The sequence below is a fragment of the Pipistrellus kuhlii genome, unplaced genomic scaffold, assembly GCF_014108245.1.
Source record: "Pipistrellus kuhlii isolate mPipKuh1 unplaced genomic scaffold, mPipKuh1.p scaffold_m20_p_3, whole genome shotgun sequence".
Classification (NCBI taxonomy): domain Eukaryota; kingdom Metazoa; phylum Chordata; class Mammalia; order Chiroptera; family Vespertilionidae; genus Pipistrellus; species Pipistrellus kuhlii.
The window spans coordinates 180,457,150-180,483,253 of record NW_023425529.1 but is presented as its reverse complement, the minus strand read 5'-3'; the positions used below and the strand labels follow the sequence as shown (position 1 = coordinate 180,483,253).

The window sequence follows — 26,104 nt, the reverse complement described above, 5'->3', positions numbered from 1 at the left end:
ACCTGGTGTATTCTACATTCTGGGGAACAATTAATCCACCTAACAGCTGATTTCTCACCAGAAACCACGTTAGCCTCCTACTGCTGTCATAACAAATGACCTCGATTAAATTAATTCAGAGGCTTAACAGCACTCATTTATCAGCACACAGCCAGTTAGTCCAGAAGTCCGGCAGGGAGTGGCTCCGCTGGCCCTCCTGGGACCCAGCAAGGACATAATCAGAGGTCCGTGAGGCTGCGATCCTTCCTAGAGCTCCGAGGGATGAATCTGCCTCCACGCGTGTTCAAGCCACTGGCGTTCAGCTCCATGCACTGCAGGACTGAGGGCCACCTGAGCTTTTAGCAGCGGCTGCATTCCTGACCCCGCTCCGCTCCCCACCTGCGAAGCCAGCTATGGCGGGCCAAGTCCCATTCATGCTTCACCTCTCTGACTGTAACTTCCGCCTCGCCTCCCTGCCTGCAGTTTGAAACGCCCCGTTTGCAGGGTAATTTAACATTTCACAGGGCTGAGGGAACACAGCATGTTTGGGGGCCATTAAACTAGAAGCACCGGAATGATGGACAAAAGGAAGTGAGAACGCAGTCCTCGAGGCGCTAAAAGAACAAGCCTGGCAAATCAGGATGTAAACGGACTAAAACTCCCAAGATATTCAGATTGAATAAAAACTAAGAAGCTTTCTGCTGTTTACGTGAGTCTCACCTAATACATGAGGGCCAAAATCATTGAGAATAAACAAGATGAAAGATGTGTATCAGATATAAAGCAAAGGTCAGACGGATGTAGCCTGTATATATTGACTACACAGACTTCGTTATAGATAGGGTGCTTGTGTCTCTCCCAAATTCTTATGTTGAAACCTAGTTTTCAATGTGATGGTCTGGGAGGAAGGGAGCTTTGGGAGGTGATGAGGTCCTGAGGGTGGAGCCCTCAAGCATGGGATTCGTGCCCTTATAAAAGAGGTCCCACCGGGTCCCTTCACCCCTACCCACCCCTTGGAGACACTGCAAGTATGTGAGGTAAGTCTGGAAACCTTCTCTGCCTCTTACACAAAATAGACCAAACCCTGTTGATCCTAATCATCTATTTTCCCTCCATCTCCATGGCCCCTAACCCAGTTGAGTCTATCATTGTCTTTTACAGGAATTACTATCACAGCCTCCTAATTAACCCCCCTGGCTCACATCTTGCACCCCTTCATTCAATATATTCAAAGACAATGATTCCCCCCCAAATCTTACTTAATTATAGACAAATATGTAAATTGACCATACTTCCACCACACCCACCAGCCAATCAGGAGTGATATGCAAATAAACCCAACAAATATGGTGGTTAATTTGCATATACAGGCACCGAGCCATGGGGGAGCGGGGCATTCTGCCCCACCCCTGGTCTCTCAGGGCCTCTGGCCGGCTTGGGAAGGCGGGGCCAGAGCAGAAAGAGGCGGCTCCAGGGCTGGGCTGGAGTGGAAAGACAGTGCCAGGATCTAGAGAAAGGAAGGTCCATTCTAGCACAAATCTTCATGCATTGGGCTTCTAGTTTAATTATAAAATTCCGTTGGGTTAAAATCAAATAAATATATCCATCCATCCATATAACCCTTCCCTGGAGGCCACTGCTTCTTGGAATCAAGTTTCACACATTTCCCAAGACCTTCCATAATAACATGGCCCTCCAGCCTTCCCCTTCCTAAGCATCCTTTCCCTCAAAAGCACCCGCTCACTCTGCAACCTTGTGAACTTCCTCTGGCCCCTCACACATCGAATTCACCCTCTTCCTCCCAGTTCCCCCATGTTCCCGCTGCAGGCAACACTACTTCCCACCCGCTTCTCTGGATTTCTCCATCTTGCTGTGAGCTCATCCCCCAAATCTAGACTCTGTTCCCCTCCCCTGGGTTCCCCCAGTTCACTGTGTCCATTATCCTGAGCCAATCACGTGACACGCCGCACCTCTCTGATTTCTCGGTGGAGCTCAGCACCGGCTTGCGAAGCAACCCATGTCTAGTGTGCAGTGGACACCAACAGGCATTGGTTGCGTAAAATGAGAGGATAAGGGAACCCATTGTCTGGCGGCTTTAAAAGAACAAAATTTCTATGAATTATGTCTTTTATCATATTTGGAAACTTGTAATGTATCAGGAAAAGATGCTATTTGTCAGACTCATGGGTTTTTAATGCATTTGTCAAAGGGATGAGACTTTTTAAGTGTTTATTTCTCCTGTCAATAGCCAGAAGGAGGAGACATTCTAAGAATGTTTGTGTGGTGTGATTAGGTTAATTCACATGGATTTCGTTTGTTTGCCTACTGTGAGAACATTGTATAACTCTGTAAGATGTAAAACAATGCAATTGAAAATTTTTAATTTTATTTAATAGACTTTCACTAAATATACATGCATCCTAATTTCAAGAGCTAATGACACCATAATATAAACAACCTTTTTACTATTCCTTCATGTCATCCACAATGTTTTATTCCACACTAAGCCAAGTAAAATATTGTTTACAGAAGAAAATACTTAAGGGATATTAGGAATATCCAAGTTTCTTGTTGATATGCATGAAGATACAGGAAGAAAGCAATTCAGTAATGTGCCTACTATGCACACTGTGAGACAGTCATAACAGATGTACCCCATGACACTGCTGGCGATCAGTGGGAGTAGGGAAAGATGGGTGCTTGTATAGAAACAAACCACCTGGGTTGGGATTGGCAGGTGAGGGGCAGGTTGGCCAGGAAGTCCTGAGACTCTCCTTCTGACTCAGAGATCCTCACCTGCCAGCCCCGAGAACACAGGGGAAATGCCAGTAAATTCAACATCCGGTTCCCGGGTGCGTGTTACAATACAATTCCCAGTAGCAAGGATGAAGGGAGAGGCTGCATAAACCTGGAAAAAAAGAAGGAAAATTTCCCCCAATTATCAGAATTCATAAGGATTTGGATAAACAAAGTGATGGGTGTGGGCCATTTCCAAAGGAGGAGAGTGCCATTGTCACATGTGCAGAGAAAAGGAGGTGGGCATAGAGGACAGGGGGTGTCCTTTGTCCAGGCAGACAGGGGACTGTGTGAGAAATTGCTTCATCCAATTCCTTCTCAGTGCACTTGCCACCCCTACAAAAATCCCCCAACACAAAAGCTAAACACATTCAAACACCTCTTCTTGCCCTAACGGGTTTGGCTCAGTGGATAGAGCGTTGGCCTGCGGACTGAAAGGTCCCAGGTCCGATTCCGGTCAAGGGCAGGTACCCAATAGGAGGTGTGCAAGAGGCAGCTGATGGATGTTTCTCTCTCATCGGTATTTCTCTCTATCACTCTCCCTTCCTCTCTGAAAAAAAAAAAAAATCAATAAAATACATATTTTTTAAAAACGCCTCTTTTCTGTCATCTAGAGAGAAAAAGCTACAATCAAAGAAATAAACTTGAATATTGCCTCCGATACTCCCATAAAATGATGATCAAGTGGCATGCAAACAAACATACAAGCAAACAGCCCCACGGCTGTTAGAGTTTTCCTCCTGCCCAAGGCAAGAGAGCCATGCCAGGGCCTCCACCCCGGGCCCTCCTCAGGGTGACCGTGAGGCTGGGCCAGGAGTTCCTCTCTGGTGGAGCTGAAACCCCATCTAAAACCTCCAGGGAGGGACCCCGGTGGACTGGGTCTGGGCAGGAGCCGGGTCAGCTTGTGTCTTCCACGAATAACTGGACTTGCTGAGCACTCCAGAGGAATTCCAGTGGGAACAGCACGGGGACTGTGCCTGTGCACGCACTCAGCATCTGAAATGGCAGTGTGTGTGTGTGTGTGTGTGTGTGTGTATGTGTGTGTGTGTCGGGAAGGACAGTGGTCATATGGAGCTCAGCACATGCAAATGCATGTACAGGGTTACACATGCTTTCACAGCGGGCAGGCAGCCTGGGAATGGGGAGTCCCATCACACATGTTGCCTGAAGGATGAGAGATCTCACCCTCTGTTCCTAGTTCCTTGGTGCGGGAACGAGAGCATCAGCAACCCGGGACGGGAGAAGTTTGTTTGTTGTTGCGTCTTTAACTGCAGATCCCTAGCCAACAATCCCCTTGCCCCCCGCGACTCTCCCTCCTGAGTGCTGCCCTCACACAGGGCAGGCTCACAGTCTTGCTGCTTTGGTTTTGCGTTCAGGTAGAAACCTGGTAAGTAAGTAAGGAAAGTCTCCTGTTTTGCTTTACTCTGTGACTCCGATCCCCTAACTGTTATTTCGGCAGGAACATACACTAGAGCACATGTGTCAAACACAAGGCCCGCGGGCCAAATCCGTCCCGCCAGGCCTTGCAATGTGGCCCGCACCGCGCTGTCATCACTGCACTCCGCTGCGTTTCCATCACAATGACAGTTTATGACTGTTCAGTAAACCATTCGGCCCGCGATTTAGGCTAGATTTTAGATTTTGGCCCCTTCTCTGATTGAGTTCGACACCCCTACACTAGAGCATGTTAGGGGCTGGGAGAAAAAACACACTGACCACCACAGTCCTGTTTTTATTAAATGTGTTGCTTCATACGCACAGACCTTGGACCCCAGGGACACGTGTTTACCTCAGGGGCCAGGTTTCATTCACTTTTACGTGTACAAGGTGTAGCAGAGGGTCAAGGCTAAACAAGTGTGTGTTAATGCAGCCTGCAAAAGAAGTGAAATGGGGGGAATGAATGAATGAGTGAGTGAATGATAGGAGGGGCACCCGGGCCCCAGGAGCACCAGTACGTGCAGCCAAGATGGCATAGAGAGCTATTTCCGTTCTGTTAAATGAAGGGGTGGGTGAGAGTGTGAGGATGAGAGGGCATGAGCTGTGAACTTGACCCTGGCCACTCTCATTCGTCCTAACTGGCAAAGACTTGGTCTTGCTCACCCTTCACCGGGGGGCAAACGCGGTGCTTCCGGCGTTCACGGGCAATAGCAGACACTCAGAAATCATGTTTGGGTACATGAGCAGCAACGCACCACCTCCAGACTTCACTGCCCCCCCCGCACACACATAAAGCCTCCCGTGTTGCATGCACTGAATTGGCACAAGACAAGAATTCAAATGGCCCAAAGTCTTCTGAATCAGAGCCAGTTTGTTAAATGACCTAGATCGGTAGTTTATCAGACGCCTGTGAATTGTAGCATGTTTTGCAGGGGCTAAACTTTCTTTGGATACGTTTTCTTAAAAAGAAAAAAAAAAGTCCATTAAACTTTGCCCTTGAAGATGAGGATGGGTTGGAAGAAAACAGTAACCACAGCAAAGCCTTTATTGAACATCTACTTCGCGCCAAAACTGCGTGTTTTGGTTTGGGGGAAGGAGCTCGGAGGCCAGAGCCAGGACTTTGAGTTTCAGTTGCAACACGGACCGGTGGTGTGACCTTCAGAAAGTTATCCTTTCTGAGCCTCGGTTTCCTGATCTGGAAAATGGGGACAATAACCAGGGTGGCTGGACGGATGCCAGGAATATAATGCGCTCTCAGTACGAACCACTCTCACTCAGGTTGTCAGTATTGATTCCACACGACTTCTTTGGGGCTCTGGTCCTCTGGCTTTCAGGCTGAGGTAACTCAGTTAAGCAGGAGAAGCTAAGGGGTGACACATCCCAGAGCTGAAGAGGGGCGGGGCACAATTTTGAACTCAGGCCTGCGACTCAAAAGCTGCACGCAGCCTCTGCCAGCCATGATGTCTGAAGGCGAACTTTGCAAATTTGGCAAAACGAGCTGGAACTGGGCCTCCAGGTCTTTGGGACCGGCGTGAGGGGGTGGACAGGCCCTCTGGATAGATTGTCCCTTTCCCTATATCTTCCCTTTCTCCTGAAACCATTAGGTGGTAGCCATAACCATTAGAGTGAACGGAAGCAGCACTCATCGGACATCTTGAGAGTGTCATTTGACGCCTTGAGGTGACTGGGTAATGGCTCAGATCTACAATCACTGCACTCATAACCATCAGCGCCTCCCTGAGGACCCGCACGGTGAGCTCTTTGCAAGACGTAGCGGGTCCAAGGACATTGTCACTCGAACGTGTAACCCACCTCCTCCCTCCTCCCCGCGGAGCCTAATGGGACAGGGTAGCCTCCTCAGCGGCCGCGCTCTCCCGCTCTCTAACAGCACGGTGACAAGTGCCTTCGTCGCCTAAGTGCCCACCCAGCGAGGGTTTCTTGGGGGGGGGAATACTCATCATTCTCTCCAAGTGGCTCATTCTGTTGGCAGGAGAGGCATACACGACCGGCGAGGAGATTAAATTCTGACAAGCGGCCCTCTCGCTCAGTGGCTGCACTAATTGAAACAGAGCCTAATGCCTTTGATGAAGCGCAGGCCGGTCTGCAAAAGAGAGAGAGAGCGAGCAGCCCACGTGGACCTACCTTCGCAGAGTTACTGACCAGATTCCGGGGAGCTGGGGAGACCCTGGGACATGGGGCGGGGTCCTGTCCCAGGTCTGAGAGATGCATACTGCAGTCATGCATGTATATGAAGTCACTGAAGATGGAAACAGAAGGTCATTTAACAACGACGACTCGGTTCCTGTCTGTCTAGCCTTTATTTTTTAAAGGATACATTTCACAGGAAGGGAAAAGGCAGCAGGATGCTCAGAGGGCTCTCTACCAGAGCTGATGGTATGGACGGACGGATGTGCTGACATCCCCCTCCCTCCAATCCTCCAAGCAGCTGGGAGGAGCCAGGGCCCCACAAGGCACAGCTGGAACCTCTGGGCTAGAGCAGGTGCCAGGAGAATGTGAGCATCTCCTACACATGCCATGACGTGGGAAAGGCAGGGGAGACGTGGTCAAAGGACCATCACAGCGGAGCACTACGCCACCCAGTGTTAAGGACCGGTGAGCACACCAAGGTTCTGCCTTTGATCATGTCCTGGTTCCAGTGTTTTGTTGATCATATGCAATACTTGAACGCCAGTAAGCCAGGCATCTAGAAATTGTCCTAAAGAGAACCGAAAGTGAATAGATGAAGGTGTTCATGTTGGAGTTGCTGAGAAGAAATGAAATCATCTTTAAGTAAGTTATAAATCCATATTGCGGCCGAAACTGGTTTGGCTCAATGGATAGAGCGTTGGCTTGGGGACTGACGGGTCCCGGGTTCGATTCTGGTCAAGGGCATGTACCTTGGTTGCGGGCATATCCCCAGTAGGGGGTGTGCAAGAGGCAGCTGATCGATGACTCTCTCCCATCGATGTTTCTCTCTATCTCTCTCCCTTCCTCTCTGTACAAAATCAATAAAATATATTTAAAAAAAAAAACTATATTGTGAACTATTGTGCAGCTCTTTAAAAAGGCATTTTCTGCCGGAACCAGTTTGGCTCAGTGGATAGAGCGTCGGACTGTGGACTGAAAGGTCCCAGGTTCAATTCCGGTCAAGGGCACGTACCTTGGTTGCGGGCACATCCCCAGTAGGGGGTGTGCAGGAGGCAGCTGATCGATGATTCTCTCTCATTGATGTTTCTAACTCTCTACCCCTCTCTCTTCCTCTCTGTAAAAAAAATCAATAAAATATATCTTTTTTAAAAAGGCATTTTCTGTCTGATCCTAAGATGGGTCGCTGATACCGTGGAGTGGGGGAAAGCAAGGTACAAAGTTGGGTGCAGGACACCAAGTTTGTAAAACCCAGGTTAGGTAGTTCTCTCACAAACAAAAATCTGATCGTGCACACAGAAAGACAACGCCAATTTGTTTTTGGGTGAGAGGCTTATGCTCCTGTACTTTTCCAAAAACGTTATTAAACCAAAAAGCATGAGATTCATCAAGTGGCAATTTTTAAACGTCTTGATTATATTCCAGAAATCTTAAGAACATGTGCTGAAGTGATCAGTTAGTTTCGACTCGATATGCCTGTAAATTACATGTTCGGGAATAGTACAGCTTCTTTTATGATTCTTAAAAATTAAAATATATAAATATGTCAAGTGACTTTCCTCTCATGCAGGTAAATGACCAAATGCCTCCCACGTGGTCTGAGATGTGAGCAGAAGTGAATTGCACGTGACCAGGGTGCATCACGAAGGCTCGGAAAGGGACCGTCTGGGAAAATGTGCTGGCAGGGGTGGCCCACTATGTGCTTCTGCGTCACCCCGGGAGGCAGCATGGACGGAAGCCGGTCATTTTCCCCTCCTGGAATTTATTAATCATTAAGTTCAACAAGCACCTTTCAAATCGCTTATAATGCTTACGTCTAGATGTTTTAAACCCGTGGTCGGCAAACTGCGGCTCGCGAGCCACATGCGGCTCTTTGGCCCCTTGAGTGTGGCTCTTCCACAAAATACCACGGCCTGGGCAAGTCTATTTTGAAGATGCGGCATTAAAAGAAGTTTAAGTTTAAAAAACTGGGCTCTCCAAAGAAATGTCAATCGTTGTACTGTTGATGTTTGGCTCTGTTGACTGATGAGTTTGCCGACCTCTGTTTTAAACCATTAAGGAAAAGTGTGTGAACGATTCTGCTTAAGGAGAGAAGGGACCAGGATTCTTAAGAGGAAGCCGGGAGAGGGGTCGGGGAGAATCTGCAGTGGCCGTGCCTGGCACATAGTAAAAGTTCGACGATGGATGTTAGAGGAAGGAGTACAGCCGGAGCCCCTTGTTTCATGCATGAAATACTGTTTCCCCGAAAATAAGACATCCTTCGAAAATAAGACCTAGCGCATGGAAAGATAAGACATCCCCTGAAAATAAGACCTAGCGCAACTTTGGGAGAAAAAATTAATATAAGACACTGTTTTATTTTCGGGGAAACAGGGTAGGTGCGGTCAGTATGGTCACAATTCACCACCGAGTTTCGTAAGCGGCTCTGCAGTCTCTGGATCATGTTGTCACCGTCTCCAAGTCACTCAGCGCCAGCCCTTGGAAGGGCCGCTGAAACAGGAGGTTCTGGTGCCGGGGCCCGGTGCATGTTCAGGGCCCACCGCCCACCTGCAGGGACAACGGTCCCGACACCCTCTGACATCACAAGGAAAAGAGCTCACCCATGCAGGCCTCTCCTCAGCCCTGCTGGTCGCCTGGCCACTGATCTGTTTCAATGGCCAGTAAGTAACCACAGGCAACACCTGCATGGCAGGTCATTTTGGCAGCCCAAAGCGCCAATTTCCTCCAGCTTCCTCTAGTGCTTGCATGAAAAGGGGTATTGTATTTCCGCCCAATTTCTTGTCTTGAAAATCCAGAACAGGGAAATGGGGGGAAAGGTTCCACAGCCTCGTTTTCCAAGCAAGGAGGAGACGGCTGTCCACTCTAACAGCAGATGGCCCTGGGCTCCACACCACAGCATCTGCGGAGGAGGAGGCAGACCTGGGAGCCTGCGGGGGGGGGGGGGGGGCGCGCCGGCCTGGAAAGGGGGACCATCGGAGTGAGCGTCAGGCATCTGCCTGCTTCAGGGCACAAGTTCGACCCCAGATTCTCAGCTCCATCCTGAGCAGACCTAGGGGCTGGAGCAGTGGTTCTCAACCTTTCTAATGTCACGGCCCTTTAATACAGTTCCTCACGTTGTGGTGACCCCCAACCATAGTTATTTTCATTGCTACTTCGTAACTGTCGTTTTGCTACCGTTGATGCATCGTAATGTCGATACCTGTGCTTTCTGATGGTCTCAGGCGACCCTGCTAGCGGTTCTCAAGGCTCTAGAGCCCAAGACCATCGGAAAACACAGATACTGACATTACGATGCATCAACGGTAGCAAAATGACAGTTATGAAGCAGGAATGAAAATGAAATTTTATGGTTGTGGGTCACCACCTCATGAGGAATTGTATTAAAGGGCCACCGCATTAGGAAGGTCGAGAACCACTGGGCTAGGGAGAGAGGAGGGAGCACAAGTCATGGGACTGGGAGCTGGGGGACTACGTGTTCTGACCCGTCCAACTTGAAAGTCAGGCAGCATTCCTCAAACCAGGAGAGGAAGGTCCCCCTCCCGGAGATTCGGAGTCTCTTCACAGAGATCTGTAGATGTCAGCAGAGTTTCCAATCGCTTAGCCAGGTATGCAGAGCCACTTTTACAAAACAGAGAGGCCACCCTTATCTCCCCTCTTTTCTCCCACTTCCCAACCTCAGGGCCTTTAAGCTACTTCTCTGCTGGGGATGCTCATCCCCCAGGTAGTCACATGGCGTTCTTCATGATCAACCTAAGGATTTTTATTTTTTTTATTTTTTATTGATTTTTTACAGAGAGGAACAGAGAGGGATAGAGAGTTAGAAACATCGATGAGAGAGAATCATCGATCAGCTGCCTCCTGCACAACCCCTACTGGGGATGTGCCCGCAACCAAGGCACCAAGGCACATGCCCTTGACCGGAATCGAACCAGGTACCTTTCAGTCCCCAGGCTGACGCTCTATCCACTGAGCCAAACCGATTTTGGCAGGATTTTATCCAGAGGCCAGCTTGCCATCGAGGCATTCTGCCTCCTGAAAATTTTATTTAATCTCCTACTTCCGTCCCCACGCCCATCACACACATTCCTTCCCAAGAACCAATTTTTCTCTTTAGTAGTCATCACTCCGTACACTGCTACAGATTTTATTTATAGACCATCTCCTTCTGCTACCACCCCAGCCATGCAAAATCCAAGGTAGGGAACGTCTGTGTGCTTGTGTAAATAGTACATGGGGGGTGACCTAAAAATATTACTTGGATAAATTAATGAAATGGCCACACATTTTTTTACAACATAAGTAGGAGGAAGATTAAGGCAACTGTTCAAGAAAAAATTGCTAAGAAAATGGAAATAAACATCATATACCACTTAGCTCAGCAGGAACATTCACATCATCAAAACATTGAAAACACGATATAAGAATGAAACCAAAAGTTATGCTAAACTAAGAGGAGGATAACAAAAGTAATGTAGGTTTTCCTAACATCATGCTAAGTCAATAGACAATTCCTAAAATTAGTGACTCAAGAACTAAACAATATATACACTTAAACATGTGAAAAGAAAAATGAGAAAACAGCTTAAAGAGCTGTGATTGGAGTGCATATATTTGCTGGGTTTTTTTTGTTAGACATATCTATCTCTCTTTGATGTTTAAACTATACAATTATATAAATATATGTAATTTGATAAAACAAAGCAAGCATTTACAAAACGGGAAAAATATTTTCCAAAGTTCTCAGAGTACTTGATTCTTTGTAATTCATGTCACAGTGGTTGGCACGTAACAGACACCGAAAAAAATATTCGCCAGATGGATGGATGGATCTGTCTGTATAAACACTCATGAAAAATAGCTTCTGGATTTCACATTAATTCACAGAAAAGTAGAATAAGTCCTTTGCCCACAGAAAGATCAAATGCTTCATAAAGACTTTGCTTTTTATATAACTCACAGGTGAAAACCATAAAAGCATTTGAGTTATGGCCGATAAATAGTAATAAGATAAAAATATGTAAAGAAAAACTTTCTTAAAGTTTTCGTTAGAAAATGATTGCCCTTTACCGTTAGACCTATTGTAGAATTCTGAGCAGTATCACGTAGCCATATACTGCCACCTAGTGGTGACATCTGTAAATATCGCCTGGATTTGGCAACACAAAGCTATTCCTACATCCATTCTTCCATCCATCCACCCGTCCATCCATCCTTCTCAACTCTTTAACTAAAACCTGGCCAGGAGTATAAATAGGAAAGAAAAACAGGCGGTAAAGCTAAAATATTTTATTAATAATTTATTGTCAGTAAGAAAGACTGGCTAATGGTCGTTTTCAGTAAAAACCTTTACAAGACCGTTGCATCACAAATATAACAGACACTATAAAAACCGTGTCATGGATGGTTTTGGTTCTAAACAGGTATGCAGAAGGTCCCCTTACACACTTTCCAAGAATGAAAAATGTTGACAATCCTAAAATACAGCAACCCATGTAAGACATGGCATGGACCAGACCTTTCTCCTCACCCCATGTACACCGAGAAATGCACGACTACACTTGAAATGTATGAAATGAAATGTCGAAAACTTCCGTGGGGGGAAAAAAAAAGGACATTGAGCGAAACCCTGGTTATAGTCAACACGATCGATCAGGGTGCTAGGCCATGACACTACCACCACCCAAATCCGGTAAAAAAACACACACAACAAAACAAACAAAAAACATAAACAAACCCCGCCAAATGTCTTGGGGAGGGAAAAAAAAAAAAATTGAGTTAAACCTATGACAAATTAAATCTGTACATAACATTTACAAAATAAAAAAAAAGGGGGGGGGGCGGGGAGGGAAGGAATGGGGAGAAGACAGGACATTTAAAATAATCAAATCTATATAAATACATGAACCATGCGGACAGGGTGATGGCGGGACCGATTTTCCCGTCGCAACCTTGCAACACGGACAAGATGCGGACACCAAGCAAGCGCTGGGACGTGTGGCACAGCCGACACCCCGGCTCCGGTGACGGTAGGTGAGGAGACACTGGAAATGGCTAGCGTTTGGGGGTGCAGGGCAGGCAGGGGTACCCCACGGCCCGCCGCAGCTCCCCGCGGCTGCAGAGAACACTGCGGGCCCTTCGTGTCACCTCGAGGTCCGCTAAAGTCCAGGCACTTCGGGGGGAGGTGGGCGTCAGACCTGCGTGTGCTGCTGCAGCTGCTGCAGCTGCAGGGCCTCCAGCGGCGGGCCGGTCAGGGTCAGGGTCACCTCCCGGAAGGGGCCGCTGTCGTCCCCGCTCTCGTAGTCGCTCATCATGACCTCGGACTCGGCCTCGCAGCTGGCCGACACGTCGGAGCAGGAGGCCGTGCAGGCGTACACCGACAGCGGCAGGTGCTCGGCGGCAGCGGGGGGGTCCCCGCAGGTCCTGGGGTACCCCCCGGGCGGGTACGGGGCGTAGGGCTCTCCCCGACACGGGAGGCTCTCCCCGGGGCCCGCTTTCCGAGGTTCCGACAGGTCGTCGGCGGCCGCGGGGTAGAGGCTGGGCAGGTACCGGTCCAAGGGGAAGCGCGGGCGGCGGCCCCGAGAGGAGGAGCCCCCGCTGTCCCTGGGCGGGTGCAGGGGCTCGAACCGGTCGCTGAAGTCGGGCGGCAGCGGTGGCGGCAGCTCGTCGTCGGGCGCCGGGAAGTCCTCGGGCGGCGGCGGCGGGAAGTCGCTCTCGATGTCGTAGCCGCCGGGGTAGTAGTCCGTGTCCAGGGAGCCCGGGTCCGCCGAGTACAGCGGCGTCTGCTCGTCGATCACCTCGTAGGTGGGGAACTCCTGGATGTCCGGCAGCGGGACGGTGGGCATCCAGTCCGAGGTGTCCCAGTGGTAGCCTGGGGAGAGGGCAGAGCGGCAGAGGTCAACGGGTGTGTTTCCTCCTGAGTCAGGGCCGAGGAGAGAGAGCTCTGCTCGGTGCATCCGGCAGCAGAGGGGCCAGCCTCACACACGTGCAGGTGCATCGTCTGGAACCCCCCTCCGCTCCCCACTTCGCTCTGAAGACAGCCCCAACCCCAGCCCAGTTCTGAGACCCGCTCAGAACCAGGCTCACTTCCTAAAATGTGGATGGACTTCATTTTAGGCAAGTGCCTACCATTCAAGGGCACAGTCTGAACAGAAGCCGTGTGCCAGCTGGCATCTAAGACATGCACCTGCCCCCCAAGGACCCCCGTCCTTCAGCTGACGGCCCCCCATGCGAACCCTCGGCTCTCTGTGAGGAGGAGGGGTTGGCCCAGCGCAGGAACAGGGAGGAAGCGCAGTCCTTTCAACGAGGTCTCCATGCCAAGTTATCAAATGTCATGTGATCTGCACTAATCACTTGTCATTTAAAAAAATACTCTTTAATGCAACTCTTTAACATAGTAAAAGCAATCTTTGACATGCTAAAACGTTAAAAATAAATTGCCTATACAATAATAATAATAATGATAATGTAACAAGTTTAATATAGAAAGTGATACTGTTTTTCATTAGCCCTAAAAAACACAAGGAAGGTCTATGAATGCAGGTGTGTGTCAAAGCATGCTCCCAAACCAAGCAAAATGCAAACGCTAAAACGTGTAACACGTTTTCGACAGACCACATCCATTTGTTATTTGTTGAAAGTCTACTGATCATTTTAGAGACTATCAGAGTATAATAATTTTTTTTAAAAAGCCCTCCCAATATGCAGATAATTTTTTTTTTTTTCCTCCCTTAGGATTGTGGAATCCTATGGCGGAGAGGGCAAGGCGAGCGGATGGCGTTTGGAATGCAGGGACGTGGTTACTGCGCATCCACCAAGCGAACAAGGGAAGAAGCTGTCAGCACTGGGGCCGGTCTCTGCCAATGGTTAGTGCATATCAACCGACAACCAGCATGCAGAAGTCACCTCTTGACTTGCCGAGGTCAGGAGCAGCCAAAGACTCTTTTGGTGGCAGTGCAGAGAGAAAAGAAAACATTGATAATTAAAACAGAAAGACTGCTGGGAAGACAATCAAGACAAGTACATAATACAACGCAAACTGTTCGTAACGGCCAGTCAGCCATGTACCATGCCAGTGAGCCATCCGCTACCCAAACTCCAAACGGCTGAGACATGGATGGAGCACAAATACAACGGGACATGAGGATGGAGCCAGAAAGATGACCGATGATGACCTAGCGACTTTGCTGGAAAGCTCAAACGCTATTTCCCTTTCTGTTCCTTGTTTCGGCAATCTAAACCTGAAAGCACGGGATTTTGTTAAATGACAGCTTCACGCTGCTCAGAAACATTATGAAATCGCTTTGTCTGATACCAGGTAGCCTCAGGTTACTTAGGTGAAACCCAAATACACCTGAAGCTACATAATACGTACTTAATAAACACAGTACGGTCTTCAAATGTATACTAAAGTCAGAGGTATTCAAGAAGGAACTTAAGATACTTATAAGTAACTGAAAGTAAATCTCTCCAACCCACCTCCCCTTCGAGTTAAGATTTGATATTTACATTGCTCACCTTCCCTTGGAAGGACCATTAGCTACACTTCCTGCTCACGCCACCCAAATTGTGATGACACGCACTCTTTGCACACTCATTTTATACACTGAACCCAGCAGGAGTGAGAGAAGGTAAATTCCAGACCCAGGGCAGGTTCGGACCCGGCCAAGCCTCAGGCTCTCATCTTTGAGACAAGGGTGGAAATCCCTTAGTGTTATGATGAGGACTAAGGAAGATGAGGCAGGTCAAGTGCTAACTGGCATCTATCATCTTGGTTCTTGCTGTTACGAAAGTTGTAGTCACGGAGAAGTATGATTACCTTAGTGAGTTTCTATTGATAGATGCTTTCTATGCCTTCCACAACGTTCTTAAAACCCATGTAATAAAGTAATTGGAACAAATAAGGTTTGATTGATGGTTCTCTTCTTGGAATTTAAATCAAGAACAGAAGAAAACTGGTGGCTCTAAAACATGAATAAGCCACTATTTAGTTAACAGGCATCCATAGAATGTTTTTACAACTCCGGTAAAAATGCAATAATTGCTTTTTAAAAAGGAGACTGACAACCTTTGTTAATAAATAGGCACTCAGTAATTATTCTTATTCCTAGTCATAGGAATGTAAGTTTTTATATTAGAAAGCTATTTTGATAGAACTACTTCTAAACTTCTTGCCACATAAAGGCAACGCTGTCAGGATCCCCTGAGTGACTTCTGATGCTGTGGAAACTCACTATGAATGACAAAAGGAAATGGAAACACACAACATACACATGTTTCTGCCACGGGCCTGGATGGTGAATATGTACACCCGCTCTCAATGAAAGTCCTCAGCCCCCTCAGAACCACCGGCGGCTGTTTCTAACCCAGGGAGAGGCCCAGGCACACGGCCCTGGCGACAGTCGCTGTAACACAAACACAAGCACAGGCAGGACGACTGTACCTTCGGTAGTCACCGTGCCAGCCACGGAGCTGACAAGGTGTATGACAGTCACCATGGAAGCTTGTAAAAAGGGACAGAGGGCGGAAGTTAGGAAAATCTTCAGCTCGTCAGAACATAGTGCATGAGACAGGATTTCTTTACGAAGTTCCTACCTTGTAATTTAAAAATGCAAAGCGAACACTCTAAGATAATGTAATTAAGCATGACTCCTGCACTCCTCCTGCTAGTGCTACATCTCAGAGATTTTTCTAATCAAGCTGTGTATTTATTAATCATAGAAATAGAATAATAACCACGACATACTGTAATTTAGGGGGGAAAAATTAGCTGTCAATTTTTTTCCACAATTACAATTATGGATCTAATCATGATGAAACAGTCCTTATTTTAACATCTCATGGGCAAAAGACTTCACATTCAAAGAGTAAAATACTTGCTAAGACAATTTTCTGAGTCCACTGAATGAACTCACACAGTGTTCCAGGAAAAAGAAGTTTAAAGAGCTCCCTAATAAGGTAAAATATGCACTATAAATACCCAAAAGGGGAGGGGGTGGTTTGTCTCTGTTCCGAGTACTCCCAGCAGAAAAATGCAGACGGCCTGCCTGGCAGTTTCCTGTGTAAATTCCCTGCCATCTGTGTATCCAATTGTTTTAGAGTGTTTGTGCCAAGATAAGGGAGTGAGCACGCACAGGGAGAAGGATGCTCTCAGAGATGTCCACATCCTGACCCTGGGAACCATAACTGTTCCCACCCCCAGCTAGAGAGACTGCTGATTCGATGATGGTCAAGAGCTTGAGGTGGGGAGCTTATCCTGAGTTATCTGTGTGAGTCAGTGCAACCACAAGGGCCCTTCCATGGGGAGAGAGCCTTTCCCAGCTGTGCTTGGAGGGGGCAGAGACTACAGAAGAATGGCCATCGCGATGAAAGATGAAGGGAGAAAGCCAGGCAGGCAACTTGATGCCGAAACCAGTTTGGCTCAGTGCTAGAGCGTTGGCTTGCAGACTGGAAGGTCCCAGGTTCGATTCCAGTCAAGGGCATGTCCCTTGGTTGCGGGCACATCCCCAGTAGGGGGTGTGCAGGAGGCAGCTGATTGATGACTCTCTCTCATCAATGTTTTTGACTCTATCCCTCTCTCTTCCTCTCTGTGAAAAATCAATAAAATATATTTTTTTTAAAAGAGAGGAAAAGAAGAAGAAAAAAAAGAAAAGAAAGAAAACAGCCCTGCTGACACCGTTGAGCCCAGCGGTCGCCAACCTTTCGGACCTCACAGATCACTGGCTGGTGACTGCTGGTTTAGCCTACGGAAACTAATGTTAGACTTCCAAACCTCAGAACTGTAAGATACGTTTATTTTGTTTTCAGCCACTATGTTTATGGCAATCTGTTACAATAGCCTAGAAAACTAAAGCTATAATTTAAGCACAGATTCTTAATTCAGACTTACATGCACAACTGATAATGATATAAATGATGATGAAAATTAAAATATAAACTCCTAGACATACTTCTTTTTTTCTCCCTCACATTGCATTATCTGGCAATTAATTTTTATAACTAACTGGACCATAATTTATTTAAAGTATTTAAGAGTTGTGCTTTTTTTTTTTTTTTTTTTTTTTTTTTTTTTTTTTAAGAATGTCTTAAGGAAAATAACTAGAAAATAAAGAAAATTCTGAAATGTATTTATAGAAAGCACTTATAGATCAAAATGTAAATTGTTACATACACTGACAACTGTAACATTTTAGAATTAAGTGTAATGAAAAAATACTTCTAATTTGTTGTGGTTGGCTTACTCAGCAAAGCTATGCTCATATGCTGCGTCACAATAATAAACACAGGTACACTTTGATATCATATATAGAATACTTGAAGTCAGAAAAGAATAGAACATAAAATTAAGGTCATCTTTAGTTTGGAAAAGTTTAGTTTGCAATCTATTACCCCAGATTCAGAAACAAATAATTATTAGCGGGTTACTTCTTTCCACCAATAAAATACTTGAAATGTTTAAACACATGGCATTTTCGTGCCAAAAAAAAAAAAAAATTACAGTAAACTTTACTCATTCTGGGATTTGAAAGTTTCCACTAAAAACTCACTTTATTGTATTTAGTGGATCCTGACAAATTTCTCTGCTGGTATGTGTGTTATTACGGAGAAGCCAGTTATCCATGCAATTTACCCTACGGACTGGTATCCCAGAACCGGCTGTCAAACTGTCTTCGTTAGGAAGGTAAGCAAACTTACTAGCAATCTCTTAAACCGTGCCCAGTCAGTACGCTCTGATCCACAGGGGAGCTGGGGCAGCAGGGGTGGGGGAAGAAACAGATAAAACCTTGTAATACCAAAGGTCACGCTGCAGACAGCCCAGCCTCCTTTGAGTGTGAGAGGGGAGAGGTGGAGGAGGGAGGGAGAGATGTCCCAGAAGGCAGCCCTTAGGGTTTGGAAAAAGCCCACGGGGCATTGAACACTTTCTGTTGTGGGGAAAAGTCAATACAAGGTTGGCCACCAAGGTAAACATCATCTTTCAATTAATTCTACTTTCTGCCCTATTCCTGGGAAAGTGGCCACATAAGTTCAAATGCCAACCCGCTACACACCTTTTAAATGTCTCCCCCAGCAGATGCTCATGCACGTGTGCAGTGGGCGTGAACAGTGGTCCCGAGTGAAACACAGACACACCCTGAGACCTAACAAGGGGCCTGGGTGCATCCAGGACAGACATGGCACCCCGTGATCAGCGCCAGGAATGAGCCGGGAGCCCGGAGCTCCCAGCCCCGCTGACTCACCGTTGTCATCACAGGACTCGGACTGGAAGGAGCTGAGGGACTGCACTTCGGACAGGCTCTCCCGGGCGCTGTACGGGAGGGACGGCTTCTCCTCCAGGGGCTGCTTGGACAGGCAGGGGTCCAGGTCCACCACTTTAGCTGAAGGGAAGGAACGACAGAGGGGAAGCTCCATGAGGGCCTGGCCTGTGTTTTGGTCTCAGCGGTAGCCAGATACAGAGCAAGTATGGCCAAGACCACCTGATGCGTAGTCAGTCAAAGAACACCGGAAAGAAACATTTGAAAAACAAACAAAAAAACACAGAAAACCCCACAAAAAACCTATAGCACTTCCTGCAGATGCACAGAATAGAAATGAACCTGCCCATGGGTATCATTAGACAACAGGGAACTAAAACTTTGTTTTACAATGGTTCCTAGAACTTTTTACATATTTTAAATCCTCACCTGGAGATACATTTTTATTGATTTGAGAGAGAGAGGAAGGAGAGAGAGATAGAGAGAGAGAAACATGACCAGGGAATGAACCCACAATTTGGGGATGCATCCTGGCTGGGAATCTTGGTGTACAGCAAGCATGTCAAACTCCCAGCCCACAATGAGTATTTTTGCGGCCCAGCCAATATAACGGCTTGGAAGAAACATTTAAAAAAAAATTTCATAACTTAATTTTCATAATATCCTTGTATATATAATTATTAATAACAAACTATAACCTTCATGAATGACTGATTACACTATATCCGTGTTGCATTCATTTCCCTTTCGCACCTTACAACACACAATTACACCATTTCTCTCCACTAATACCAGCAGTGAATATTTTAGCAGCCGATGGCCAGGGCATTAGTCTTGGACTGACTTGTTTGGTGTGTGCAACAGGAAATAGTTGGCATTCGGAGAACAAGAAAAATAAGTTCATTTGTGTTATGCTTATTAATTTGTGCAGTTATTCAGTGTCTGGCAAGTTAACGTTCAAGAGAAACATTAATTGTTATTAAAATGTTCTATTATTTTTACATTAACAATGACTCCTTTATTTCCGCCTTCTATATTCAGCATATTTCTATTGAAATAAACCTACATTTCTATGAAAATAGAAGCTTTTTTTTTTTTTTTTTTTTTTTTTTTAATGGCCCACATAAAACTCAAAGCTTGTGTATTTGGTGCGAGTTAGCCTTTGAGTTTGACATGCTTGGTGTACAGGATGACACGCCAACCAACCGAGCCACACGGGCCAGGGCCATCAATGACATGTCAGGCCATGAATATCAATACAAGGATGAGCAAAAGCAGGTTTACACGTGTGAATGACCTTCTTTTGAGTTAATAAAGCTAATGTAATAATCATAACCTGCAAGTCTTTAGCCTTACCAACTGTATCCCTACTTTGGCCCCCTCTGTATTGTCACTTTCTCTGATCCTGCTCCCAATTTTTTAATCATATAAGCCTCTCCCCCCGCCCCCCCCAAATTATAGCTGAGGACCCTTATCGATTATAGAAATGCAATGATCTTCCCAGTCTCACTGGAACATGACCCGATTCCATTCCTGAATTAAAATACAATCACAGCCACAATGCTAGGCCAGGGCCCAGGGCACCGGAAAGGATTTTCAAATCTTTCCAGGGTCTACGGAGCCTGTCTGCACTGCCAAGGACTCCACACGTGGCCTCGAAGCCCCGTGGCTCGAGGGGAGACTTGCCATCTCCCTGTTCATCTCAGCGACACCCCGGCCAGGGGGACGCGGTTCCTACCGTCGTAGTCGAAGTCCCAGCTGGGCTTCTGGATGGAGTCGCTGTCGGAGGGGGAGTTGGACGGGGGCGGGGGCGGCAGGTTCGGGGCGACGCTGCAGACGGCCACCGCTTTCCGGTGCCCGTGCACCGCCTCGGGGTTGAAGGTGCTGAACTCGGGGTGCTCCGGGATGGCGGAGCCTTCGAAGGAGTTGCGGTCCAGGTTGTTCCTGGAGTCGCTGGGGATGCTGGGCGTGTAGGAGATGGGGCGGACGGGCACCTGGGGCGGGGTGTCCGAGTAGATGTTCTTATTGAGTTTCGAATCGAAGTAGGGCCGGGGCATGAAGGCCGCGGCCGGGCCCAGGCGCTTGTCCTCGGGCGGCGGCGGGTGCTTCTTCTTCCTCCTCCGGCGCCGGACCGCCTTGCGGCAGAGCACGAACACCAGCACCAGGAGGAAGATGCCGACGACGAAGGCGAGGATGCCGATGCCCTCGGCCAGCCCGATGTTCCAGGGCGTGGACACGTACAGGTTGGGGGCCGCGTCCTCGCAGTGCCGCCCGTGGAACGCGCGGCTGCAGTTGCAGCGGTAGGAGCCGTGCGTGTTCTCGCAGAGCGCCCCGTTCCGGCACGGGCTCCCCGCACACTCGTCGATGTCGCTCTGACACCTGCCGAGAGAGAGAGAGAGAGAGAGAGAGAGAGAGAGAGAGAGAGAGAGAGAGAGAGAGAGAGAGGGCGCCGTAGTGAGGAGAGACCTTCCGACGAGGGCAGGCCTAGAGCTCTTAGATGTAGAGGGCCCCCTGAGAAGGCACATGGACATCTTTTAACTTTTTTTTTTTTGCAAAAACTAAATGACATACATGTTATTTTCAAAACTTGAATGTCAAGAGCAAAACTCTGGCTATTAAATAATAACAACAATGCCAATGCAAAACAACAAAATGAGAAATCAGAATTATACATCTTTTAAATTGTCAGCTGAGACCGAGGGCTGAGGGTGTATTCAGTTTCTGACTTACCTTTGTCCAGGTGTCGGCAGGGGCGGGTCTAGATATGTAAATCCAGTAATGCTAGGGCCTAGTTAAGAATGCAAATAAGCTCCTTTGACCCTTTAATAAACCTGCTGCGTGGCTTGTCGGGGTGGGGGTGGGGGGTCGCTTGCTGCCTCTCCATCAGAGAGATGGCGCCCACCTACCGCCCAGCTTGACGAATCTGTTTCTGCCTTCTGGTCTCTTTCTTTCTTAATCCCCAGCTCCTCCACTCAGGAACCTGTCATTTTCCGTGATGGACACGGAACACAGAGAAATAGCCCCACGCACTTAGAGACCAAGGACAAATCTGACCCCTTCTTAGGAACATAAATAAAATCAAACAGGTCACAACCCAAAACACGCTACCCTGAAAGGATAGCTACCACCAGACACCTTCTGGGGAGTAATGAACCGTTTGTGTCAGACGTGGTGCATCTGGGGCAAAACCACAAGGTCAAGCCCACATTGAACTGCCATGCTGCGAGGATTCCACAGGTGACTGAATCCAACGCATCGGCTGGTTGTTTCTGTTCTGATCCAGACGTTTATAATGTGCATTCTGATACATGGGGAGCAGTAAGCCGTTCCTTACTGGCTTAGATTAAATGTCTAAGAAAAATCCTCCCAGAGGGGACTCTGAGAGTTCCATAAAACACGGGAAAAGCTAGAAAACTCGGTTTTCCACTTGTAGGTGTTTCTCCTTGTTGAACGCCCCACAGCTCCTCCCACTTACAGCACGGTTCACGTTTGCATCTGCGCAGATTGCCCTGATGCTCTGCAAACCTTTCCTCCGTTAGTAAAATCTTCTGCTGCCTACCCCCATCCTGACCTGGCATAGCGTTTTGACTACTGAGACGTATTTGTCCATGATATTAAGTATTGATGGGTTAGCATTAGGGAAGTTATCCTACGAACTAAGAGGACATGACCGGCGGCAACATTCAAGGCTAGACCAAACCCACGTGGGAATATCTAGACGCAGGTCACACTGAAGGTCTGATGGTCAAGGCTCATCTGAACGGGCACTTACGAAGGCCATTTACTGAGTCATTTTTTAAAAAACTGAACTGATAGAAAGTCTAAGGTGAAATGGCATCTGGAACAAAATCTACCTCCTTCCAGGTCTACGACAGACACCTCAGTGCCTCATTTCTCTTCCCTGGAAAACAGTATCACCTCTTAGGATTATGGTAAGGGTTACAAAAGATAATGAGAGCTGGAAAAGGTTTCCAGATGCTATACAAGTGTCAGTTATAGCATATTATGAAAAAATGTCATTATTGCCATCCTCAAAGACAGCAGACCATAGGTGTCTGCTTAAAAAAACACACCAATAATCTCACTCGTTCCACACCTACTTCCTGCAAAAAACCCACGCATAATTTGTTTATACATATCTTGAAAGTATAGAAGTAGGTTTTTTCCAAGAATTATAATATTATATTCATTTGCTCGTGGTTTTTTTTTTTTTGGTGTTTTTTAATTAAGAGCAACAAGATGATTTACATCAGGAGCTAATATGAGAACGCTCAAATGCTGAAGCAGCAGTGTCCAAATTACTAGGGTCTGTTAGCACCTGCTAACCCACGTGACCTTACAGAGACCTGGAAATGAAGTCATGAACAAGGGTCGTTACCTTTCTCCCCTGAAGCCAGAGTCACACTGACAGACGGCGCCGTCCAAGCTGTCGAAGCAGGTGCCACCGTTTTTGCAGGGCTCATCCTTGCAGTACGGACTGAGCTGGCACCTGAGGAACAAGGAGAGGCGTGAACTGAAGCCTCCTACCACCAATGAGTACCGCGAGGCAGAACACATGGACAAAGGAATGCAGATGTGTTACATACTCGATCACCTTTAAAACGTTTTTAGATATATAAAGTCTATCTATATAAAAGCCTAAGTGACTGTTACGACAGAACAACCAGAACGACCAGAATTACTGGTCACTGTGATGTGCACTGAGCAGGCAGGCAAGCGGTTAGGGGCAAACAAGCAGGCAGGCAGGCAGGCAGGTAGGTGAGCGGTTAGGAGAGGGAGCAAGCAGTCCCAGATTGCAGGAGGGATGTCTGACTGACAGTTTAGGGTCCTGGAATATGGGAGAGTGCAGGCTGGACCTGAAGGACACCCCTCCCACCCCAATGCCCTGTGCATGAATTTCGTGCACCAGGCCTCTAGTTAATTATAGAAGCTAAGAAAGAAGAATGCACTTACCTCTGTCCAGTGTATAACCCTCTGCACTGGCAGACGAAGTCTCCGTTGTCCACCAGGCAGGTCCCACCGTACAGGCAGGGGTTGGAGGCACAGGGATTGACGCTCACCTCACAGTGGGTCCCGACGTACAAGGCGTTGCATTTGCAGTAATAGCCTACATCAGCACGAGGGAACGAAAACGTCCTATCACTCAGAAATTCAACCTACACGTCTTAGGGCATTGTTATTGTTTTTTTACTTTTATGTTTAGGTGAAGGCTTAGTTCTCTAAGACCTGTAAAAGCTGGGACCATCCCCATTCCCTCTAGGTAAACCCTGTGCAGACCCACAAGCCACTGCTTGTTTCGGTAAAACCAAAACACAAAGAACGAAGGCGAGAACTCATCATTAGCTTTAGTTCACCAAGATGTAAGGTAGGACTGGGCCGAGCACACAGGACGGGGGAAAGGTAATCCTGTATCTGAGTGGCCATTGGGTGGACAACACTTAGTATAATACTTAACATTGCAATTTATTTGCACTCATTCGCGTGTATGGATTAAATGAGATAGCAATAAGTGAAAAAAAGTACTCTGAAAACTATAAGCTACCACTTTCAGAAAGGCAGACCTCGCATTTGTATAAAGGAGAAAGATGAACGGCAGACTCATCTGTGAAGACTGCGGCGGTGGGAACTGTGGAGGCCGCTTCCAACCCTGGTCTTTGGAGAAGACCCAGGACCGCACTTCCCAGGGCACCTCTGGCGCTGGCCATAGCTGTGGGATTGTCTTTGGCCGCAGAAATGTGCCATTCGGGCTCGGAGCTGGAGAGCCACTGTGCGGTCTCCCAGCTCCCTTCCCCCTGCTGCTGTGGTGATTTCAAGAAAATGCCTCTCTCTGTCCCGCCCCCGAGGACAGTGGGGACAGCCTCCTCCGACACGTGACGGGAGCCACGGGCACTCTGTTCCACGTGTTGCCGTGGGGATAACCTGGCCTGCTCTTGGCGTCCAGACCACAGACCCGTTCCAAAGAAAACAGCAGAAAACCACTCGATGACAGGGTTATTCTGATTTCTGCTCCATCCCTTACACAAAGCTCTGTGTATTGAGCACAGGGACTGTCGTTTTCATAAACGTGCTATTACTGGTAAGCGGGCAAACGGGTCTAGGATGCAGAAGCCTGGCCTCCATTGGGCCAGGGCTTCAGGACAGGGATGGCACACCTAAGGCCTCTGGGAAAGCAGCTCTCCCACCTACAGCTGGCAGGACCGCAGCCCCTGAGCTGGGCCATCGGGCGAAGGGGGCACACAAGGAGAACTTAGCGGTACCCCTTCTAAATGCCGCCGGGTCAATGTCTGGGTTTGGAAGAGAGTTCCGAATAAGCTGTGGTCCCAGTTGTGGGATGAGACGTGACTGCGGGAGCCCAGCAGGCAGACACCGCTCCTGTCAGCCCGGCTGCTCTGCTCTCCTGTTTATAGCACATACGCCTCAATTCCTACCCTGATGCAGGACCTGACCATAGGACTGGAATAAAGAGGAAACACAGCCCTAGCTGGTTTGGCTCAGCTGATAAGGGTCCCAGGTTCGATTCTGGTCAAGTCACATGCCCACGTTGCAGGCTCAATTCCCAGTAGGGGGCATGCTGGAGGCAGCCAATCACTGACTCTCTCACTGCTGAAGTTTCTCTCTCTCTACCTCTCCCTTCCTCTCTGAAATAAATGTTTTAAAAATAAATCGAGGAAAAAAACGAAACCACATGGAACATTTCAAAGCTGACGGCATCGCGAAGCCTACCTCCCGCAGGCGAGGGGTTGCAAACGCCTCCGTTCTGGCAGGGGTTGCTGGAACAACCTTTCGTGGCCGTCAGCACGCACCCCGGAGTCACGTCCACCCAGTCCTCGATGTGGGCGTAGCTTCTGGGCTTGTGATTTAGCGGGAGCTCCTGCCCATTCAAGTAGATGGAGTCCATGCAGCCCCGGAAGCCGTTCCCGACCTGGGGGCTGCGCCGGTGCCGCGGGCCCTGCTGCCGGACGTGGCCGCCGAAGAACACGTGGTTGTCCAGGTTCAGGGTCTTCAGCGTCCCCGGGGCCGTGCCGGCCGCGGTGTGGACCTGGTCCAGCACCAGCCGGGCGTAGTTGCCGTTCACCTCCAGGGACACCGCGTGCCACAGCCCGTCGTTGACCTGGATGCTCTGCACGGACACGATGCCGGGGCCGCTCCCGCAGTCAAACTTGTACTGCAGCCTTCCGTTGTGAATCTGCGGCGGGAACGGGGCACGGCTCGCGTTACTCTCCCAGAATCCCCGAGGACAGCCTCCGATCAAACATCTGGAGGAGGGGCATGTGGGCAACTGAACACAGAAACTTCTGTTTGCCCACATACCCCTCCTCCAGATGTTTGGGTCTAAGTATTACAGACCCATACTCCAGATGTCTGGGTCTAAATATTATAGACCCCGTACTCCAGATGTTTGGGTTTAAGTATTAGGAAGGCCTGGGGTTTAAGTATTACAGACCCCACGCTCCTGTGTTCCTTGTACACATCACAGCAGACCTCTGGGGGTACAGCGT

At 48.1% G+C, this 26,104-nt stretch overlaps 1 protein-coding gene across 4 annotated transcripts in view; it reads right to left on the bottom strand.

Annotated features, from left to right (window-relative positions):
- Positions 1-11,628: 11,628 nt before the first annotated feature.
- FAT1 (FAT atypical cadherin 1) overlaps positions 11,629-26,104 on the bottom strand; it is a 120,605-nt gene continuing 106,129 nt past the window's right edge. The window contains exons 22-29 of one of the 4 annotated variants that reach the window (XM_045588932.1): positions 25,329-25,791; positions 23,559-23,712; positions 22,984-23,094; positions 20,344-20,984; positions 18,591-18,728; positions 15,797-15,856; positions 14,260-14,295; positions 11,629-13,225 (exon numbers count right to left, since the gene is read on the bottom strand). In XM_045588932.1, coding sequence (XP_045444888.1) covers positions 12,546-13,225; positions 14,260-14,295; positions 15,797-15,856; positions 18,591-18,728; positions 20,344-20,984; positions 22,984-23,094; positions 23,559-23,712; positions 25,329-25,791 — 2,283 coding nt within the window. In that variant the 3' untranslated portion in view covers positions 11,629-12,545. Of the gene's footprint in view, positions 13,226-14,259; positions 14,296-15,796; positions 15,857-18,042; positions 18,100-18,590; positions 18,729-20,343; positions 20,985-22,983; positions 23,095-23,558; positions 23,713-25,328; positions 25,792-26,104 lie in introns of those variants that run through there. The other 3 variants (XM_045588933.1, XM_036458997.2, XM_036458998.2) reach the window with 3 other exon arrangements.